Source organism: Dipodomys merriami, unplaced genomic scaffold (assembly GCF_024711535.1).
Source record: "Dipodomys merriami isolate MVZ:Mamm:240054 unplaced genomic scaffold, mDipMer1.0.p SCAF_24, whole genome shotgun sequence".
NCBI lineage: Eukaryota > Metazoa > Chordata > Mammalia > Rodentia > Heteromyidae > Dipodomys > Dipodomys merriami.
In genome coordinates, this window is record NW_027203826.1 from 2954907 (window position 1) to 2962500 (window position 7594).

General features: G+C 46.3%; 1 protein-coding gene across 1 annotated transcript in view; it reads left to right on the plus strand.

The window, feature by feature from the left end:
- Nucleotides 1-372: 372 nt before the first annotated feature.
- Nucleotides 373-7594, plus strand: part of Aldh9a1 (aldehyde dehydrogenase 9 family member A1) — a 29061-nt gene continuing 21839 nt past the window's right edge. The window contains exons 1-2 of the mRNA XM_070034185.1: nt 373-575; nt 5414-5559. Of these exons, the coding sequence (XP_069890286.1) occupies nt 404-575; nt 5414-5559 (318 nt within the window). The 5' untranslated portion in view covers nt 373-403. The remainder of the gene's footprint in view (nt 576-5413; nt 5560-7594) is intronic.

Consider the following 7594-nt stretch of genomic DNA (forward strand, 5'->3'; position numbering starts at 1 on the left):
CCACGCTCTCCAACCCTACCCTGTCTTCCCAAACGAACCTCCACAGGCTTGGCTCTATTTTCTCACTCGTAGAAGAAGTACTTTGACTCTATTTGCTGTTTTTCACAATCTCCATTCTCCAATAGTATCCCCCACTCGGGGCAGGACCTGTTCTCCATTCCTTCCATTCCGTGGGGGTCTTTGTGTGTGTTCAGACCCTGATAGGCAGCTGCACCCTTTCGAGCCACTCTGACCCGCACCCAGAGCCCCAAAGACCCCGGCCTGGATCTCCTTCCGACACCCGTCGCTCGCGGCCCACCAATCCTCGGCTCTCTCCCCGGCTTCTCCCCGCCTCCCGAGCGTCACGGCCCGGCCCCCGCGGCCAGCCAGCTCCCGGCCCCCGCGCCTGCCCCGTACAGCCCAGATGAGCCTTCGCGCGTTGGCGGCGCCCACCCCGCGTCTCCTCCGCACGCTTCTCGCTTCCGCCATGAGCACTGGCAGCTTCGTCGTGTCGCAGCCGCTCAACTACCGCGGCGGAGCTCGCGTGGAGCCGGCGGACTCCTCCGGCACCGAGAAGGCGTTCGAGCCGGCCACGGGTGAGCGGATGGAGTCGGTGGGGAGTTACTTCCTGCCTCTCCGTGTCGTGCGTCACCGGGGCCCGGGGATCCTGGTGGATGCGCGGTGCCCCGCGGTCTGGACGGAGCCCAGAGTCGGGGTGCGGGGCCCGCCTTGACGTTGGCAGACCCGGGAGGCGGTTCTCCGGGGCGGGGGTATCGCTCCGGGGTGGCCCCTGGCGAGCACAAATCCCGCATCTCTGGTGTAGCCCAGATATTTCTCTACCTAGACTAGAAGTGGGAACAAAACACCCCCAAAAAGAAGAACCCCCCGAACTTTAGCGCGCCCACTCCCGCGCCAAGCCTGACTGGTAACACTGTGGAGGGGAGTGTTTCCATGCACGCGTCGTTTGCACAGTAACCACGACGATCGGAGCGATCACCGTGCCCGTTAACCTCCCCACGGTTACCGGCTTTTGGTAGTGAGAACTTTGAAGAGTTAAGCTTTGCTCGAGTGAGCAGACGGTACAGTAATTAGATCTGTGAGCTAGATCTGCGCAGTTGGGAGTTCTGTATAACGGACACCTTTGTACTCCGAGCTAATGTGTGTTGAACTGAAGGGTTGTTTATTTGCCTTTGAGGAGCACACTTCTCCGCCTTCCTTCCCGTATGGATCCGAAAGGAAACTTGGCAGGGTGCCTAGGTGGCTCACGTAGATAATTCTAGCCATTCAGGAGACTAAAATCTGAGAATTACCATTTGTAGCCAGCCCGGGCAAGACGCTTGCCTCCAGTAAACCAGTGAACTCTGCTCAAGAGGTAGAAAGCCAAGTGGCAGAAACTTCACTCAGAAAAATTGCTTTTTGTTTTAATGACCTGCAGTCTATGTGGTCTTTCTTTGTTCATTGTCTTTAACAAGTACCTAGTCCATTTAGTAACAGGAATGCTAGTTTTGTGAAATTTCTCTGGGAAAAGCAATGACCCAGGAATTCTTGTGAAAAGGAAGTGTGGTTGGGAAAGATGGGAGGATGGTAGAAGGGTCAAGATACATTGTACTTATAAACTGATTTTTTGAATCAAACCCTTTTGTTGTCACTAAATGCAACTGGGAACAATACAACCACAGGAATATCGGGCCAAAGAACTGAGATATACAGAGGGCACCAGGGAACTCAGAAGGTCATCGCCAGCTTCTGAGTCCTGAGATCCCACTTAACAAGCTTTTTACTCAGTTTAATGTGTGTGTGTGGCTACAGGAGTGTTCACAAACTAGGATATCAATCATCTTGTGGTTACATCCATTAACAGGAGGTATAGTTTGTGTACATAGCAATAATTAGCTCCCTAATTCTTAAGGAAGAAGGAAGCAATAAACATTCCAACCATAACACAGGTCTTAAGCTTTTTTGGGGGGGGGGGTTGGTCGTGGGGCTTCAACTCTGGGCCTGGGCGCTGTCCCTCAGCTCTTCAGCTCAAGGCTAGCTCTCTACCACTTGAGCTACAGTGCCACTTCCGGTTTTCTGGTGGTTTATTGGAGATAGGAGTCTCACGGTCCCTCCTGCCCTGGCTGGCTTTGAACTGCTATCCTCAGATCTCAGCCTCCTGAGTAGCTAGGATTACAGGCCTGAGCCCACCAGCGCCCGGCTTAAGCTTTTTTTTAACTTTAATTCATTAATTTATTTTTACCAGTCCTGGGGCTTGAACTCTGGGCCTGGGTTCTGTCCCTGAGCTCCTTTTGCTCAAGGCTAGCACTCTACCACTTGAGCCACACTGCTACTTCTAGCTTTTTCTGTGATTAATTGGAGATAAGAGTATCATGGAGGGGTTGGGAAGGTGCTCAGTGGTAGAGTGCTTGCCTTGCATATATGAGGCCCTGGGTTTGATTCCTCAGCACCACATAAGCAAAAAGAAAAAAGCTGGAAGTGGCGCTGTGGCTCAAGTGGTAGAGTGCTATCCTGGAGCTGAAGAGCTAAGGGACAGTGCCCAGGCCCAGAGTTTAGGCCCCACAACCGGAGGACCCCCCCACCCCCCCAAAAAAAAGAGTATCATGGAGTTTCCTGCCTGGGTTGGCTTTGAACCATCCTCAGATCTCAGCCTCCTGAGTAGCTAGGATTACAGGCAGGAGCCACTGGCACTGGGCAGTCTTAAGCTTTTAGTGTCCAAACAGCCCTAAAGTACACACACTTAGGGTGGTAACTTATACCTTTGTCTTGTCTTGTATGTTTGATCTTTTTATTTTATTTTTTTTTGGGTCCCGTCGTGGAGACTGAACTCTGGGCCTGGGCATTGTCCTTTAGCTCTTCAGCTCAAGGCTAGCACTCTACCACTTGAGCCACAGCGCCACTTCTGGCTTTTTTCTTATGTGGTGCTGAGGAATCGAACCCAGGGCCTCAGGCATGTAAGGCAAGCACTCTACCACTGAGCCACCTTCCCAGCCCCGACTGTTTGATCTTTGCAGGCCACAGCTTTCAGCCTCCTGAGGGCTGTTTGAAATGGCTTTCCATTCTCTTAACCCTTTTCTGGGTTCACAGTTTAGCTTCAGAATTCCTACAGTTTATACAATTACTTAAGGATAAATATTCTTTTTTAAGTGTTGCAGTTCTGTTGATAGAGTTGGTTTTGTTTACAATCCTTGGGATATGGGTCTAGAAAAACATCTTTTTATATTTTGCCTCACAGTAGAAATAGAGCATAAAGTTGAAGAAACAACTTTTTTTATTTGAGAAAAGGATTTCTTGCTTTTAGAGCCCTCTTTTTTTCCTGTTGTTACTGCTCATTGCCCATATCCTTCTAGTATCAGCAGTATGGAATAACTTATTGTTGTGTCCACGTTGCAGGACCCCCACCAAGAAGACCACTGAGAGTCAGACTTTACAGCTGTTTTAAGGTTTTATTTAAACAGGCTGCAGCTCGGCCTTCTCCTACACACCAACACAGGAGCCTAGGAGGAGAGCCCCGAGCTAAACATTTGCAGGGGTTATAAAGGCACACAACCAAGCAGGTGTTTGGATTACCACCATGTGTTGCTCTGCCAGAAACAAGCAACAAGTGGTCACTGCCTCAAAACTTTAACCCTTCACTTACAACATAGAAAAAGGATTTAAAATCAAGAGTTCAGAGCTGGGATCCGTGGCTCACGTCTGTAATCCTAGCTACTCAGGGAGGCTGAGACTTGAGGATCATGGTTCAAAGCCAGCCTGGACAACGAAGATCATAAAACTTTTTTTGTGGGTTATAGGACATGAACTCTGGGCCTGGGCACTGTTCTTGAGCTCTTCAGCTCAAGGTGAGTGCTCTACCACTTGAGCCACAGGGCCACTTCTAGTTTCCAGGTAGTTAATTGGAGATAAGAGTCTCAGGGACTTTCCTCCAGGGTTGGCTTTGAACAGCAGTCCTCAGATCCCAGCCTCCTAAGTAGCTAGGATTATAGGCGTGAGCCACCAGCACCTGGCTGGTCTTGAGACTCTTATCTCCAGAAAACCAGAAGTAGAGCTGTAGTTCTAAGTGGTAGAGCACTAGCCTTGAGTGAAGAAGCGCCCAGACCCTGACAAGCCTCAGGACCAGATCCTGACAAGCCTCAGGACCGACCAAAAAAAAAAAAAAATCAAGAGTTCATAACCAGTAGACTGCTTTGGACCTGCCAGATCCCTGAAGTTTGGGGACAGTATTTAGGGAGTCACAAAATGACTTACAGCAACTCAATGCTAGTGGACTCAATTATACAGCAAAGAAGAGTTAATCTTTCCCAAATCCATGTTGAGTTTAGAGCAGGGGATGATACCTCATTTTACTCCATGATATGGTTAAATACTTTTTTCTGAAAGAGATCTGCAACCTTTATCAGCCTCTAAAGGGATCAGTGAACACACACACACACACACACACACACACACACACACACACACACACACACACACACACACACACACACACACACACACACACACACACAAGTTAGGAACTTCTGGTATTAGTATGGTCACTAAATCAGACCATACTTTTTTTTTTTTTTTTTTTGGTCCAGTCGTGGGGCCTGAACTCTGAGCCTGGACGTTGTCCCTCAGCTCTTCAGCTCAAGGCTAGTGCTCTACCACTTGAGCCACAGCACCACTTCCAGCTCTTTACTTTTTGCTTATGTGGTGCTGAGGAATCGAACCCAGGGCCTCATACATTCAAGGCAAGCATTCTGGGGCTGGGAAGTTGGCTCAGTGGTAGAGCGCATGCCTTACATGCCAGAGGCCCTGGGTTCGATTCCTCAGCACCACAAGCAAAAAGAAAAGAGCCGGAAGTGGTGCTGTGGCTCAAGTGGTAGAGCGCTAGCCTTGAGCTAAAGAGCTGAGGGACAGTGCCCAGGCCTAGAGTTCAGGCCCCATGACTGGACCCAAAAAACAAAAAAACAAGCAAGGCAAGCATTCTACCACCGAGCCACCTTCCCAGCCCCAGACCATACTTTTATTGTGTGAATTGATACTGGGACTTTAACTCATGTCAGCACCCACATCCTCCCCCTCCGCCCCCAATCCAACTATACTTAAAAAAAGAGGAAAGGACACAAGCACCAGTGGTTCATGCTTATAATCCTAGCTTCTCAGGTGGCTGAGATCTGAGGATTGCAGTTAGAAGCCAGCCTGGGCTAGAAAAGTCCATGAGACTCTGATTTCCAATTAACCACAAAAAGCCAGAAGTGGAGCTGTGGCTCAAGTGGTAGAGTGCTTGCTTTGAACATAAAAGCTCAGGGACAGTGCTCAGGCTCTGGGACTGGCAAAAAAAAAAAAAAAAAAAAAGGAAAGAGGAAAGAAATGCTAAGAGAATGTTGATTTATAATGATTTTAATTAAATGAGTTGCAATAATTTGAAACTGACTCTTTTTTTTTTTTGTAGGTAGAGTGATAGCTACTTTCACATGTTCTGGAGAAAAGGAAGTCAATTTAGCTGTTGAAAATGCAAAGGCTGCTTTTAAAATATGGAGTAAAAAATCTGGTATGGAGCGGTCCCGAGTCCTTTTGGAAGCTGCCCGGATAATAAGGGTATGTGTATATTGTACTTGGAGAAAACTCATCTTACATTGTTTTGAGTTTTTTTTTTGAGGCTAAGGTCTTTAACATTAGGCTTTAATGTTTTTATGAAATGGAAAAAAAATTTCCATATGAGTACCTTTAGATATCAAGTAGGCTTTTACTCAGTAATTCTGGTCTACATCTTGGCTCTTGGATATCTCCCTTGGCAGGTTTTCTTTTCCTCATTTGTTTTGAATTGTCTCTCTCTCTCTCTTTTTTCCCTTGTGGCACTAGATCATGGTCTAGTCTGACCCAGGCAAAAAAGCAAGACCCTGTGTCAAAAATAGCCAGAGCAGAATGGGCTGGGGAAAAAAAAAGAAAAATGTAAGTACTAATCTGGGCCTGGTGGCAGATAAATATAAGAGATACTTATCTGCAGTTAAGCTGCAAAAAGCCTGAACTAGAGGTGGGGCTTAAGTGGTAGTTTGTCAGCCATGATTGAAAAAGGTGAGAGCACACAGCCCTGAGTTTAAGCTCTGGGGTGTGTGTGTGTGTGTGTGTGTGTGTGTGTGTGTGTGTGTGTGTGTGTGTGTGTGTGTGTGTGTGTGTGTGTGTGTGTGTGTGTGTGTGTGGTATAGTGATGATAGACTTATACTCATGAAAAAAAGTTAGAAAATTACGAAGAATAGAGTTTAAGCTCTGGGTGTGTGTGTGTGTGTGTGTGTGTGTGTGTGTGTGTGTGTGTGTGTGTGTGTGTGTGTGTGTGTGTGTGTGTGTGTGTGTGTGTGTGTGTGTGTGGTATAGTGATGATAGACTTATACTCATGAAAAAAAGTTAGAAAATTACGAAGAATATACACCAAAATAGCAATCATTGATATCTCTGAGTGGAAGATCATGGTGATTTTTTTTAAGGGATCTCTAAATACAATAAGCCACACTTTTGGGGACAGTGTCTAGAGACCACCAGAATGGTTGCCTTTGTCATGCAATGATAGGCTTTCTACAATATAGCCAGTTACAAAACTAGGCTGTTTTGAACTCCTGGCAATAGTATTGTTTACTTTTTTTTTGTCAGTCTTGGGGCTTGAACTCAGGGCCTGGGTGCTGTCTCTGAGCTTCTTTTCCTTACTAGCACTTTACCACTTGAGCCACAGTGTCACTTTTGGCTTTTTCTGTGTATGTGGTACTGGAGATTTGAATCCAGGGCTTCATGTATTGTAGGCAAGCACTCTACCACTAAGCCACATTCCCAGCCCATAGAATTGTTTACTTTTGTACCAAGAAAGTTGTGAAAACACCAAAATCTGCATATGTCGTGTCCACGTGACTTTGAGGGGTTCATGTAAAACCAAAAGTCCTCACGCAATTGTCTAAAAGGAAAAAAACACATGTCAGCAGGGCCTATATATGTACCAAATGTGTCCACTACAGGATCAAGTGTGCTTCCTTTATTGAGAAGAAAATTGCTGTGAAAGTAATAAAGGCACAAGCACAGAGTTTGAAGCTAAATAAAAAGATGAAGCTTGTTTGTCCAGAATGTATAAGGTCTGTAAAAAAAGAATTTCCAAGCCGGGCACCACTGGCTCATACCTGTAATCCTAGCTACTCAAAAGGCTGAGATCTGAGGATCATGGTTGGAAGCCAGACCAGGCAGAAAAGTCCCCATGAGACTCTTATCGCCAATTAACCCGTCAAAAACTGGAAGTGGAGCTGAGGCTCAAAGTGGTAGAGTGCTAACCTTGAGCAAAATTGCTCAGGACAGAGCCCAGGCCCTGAGTTCAAGCCCCAGGATTGACAAAGAAAAAAAATTTTCAAGAAAAAAAATCTGTTTTTGATAAATTAAAAAGGCTTTATTATACAATAAAATAAATCTGTAAATATTTACAGTTTTGACCAAGTTCAGTAGAAATAATATTAATAATTATATGATAATAGTAATTAGTAGTAGTAGCATTGTAATCAATCATCTGAGTGCCAGTGGCTTATTGTATCCTATTTAGGAGGTAGATTTGGGAAGATTGTGGTCAAGGTTAGGGCCAAAGTTTGCAAGTTGGATATGGTGA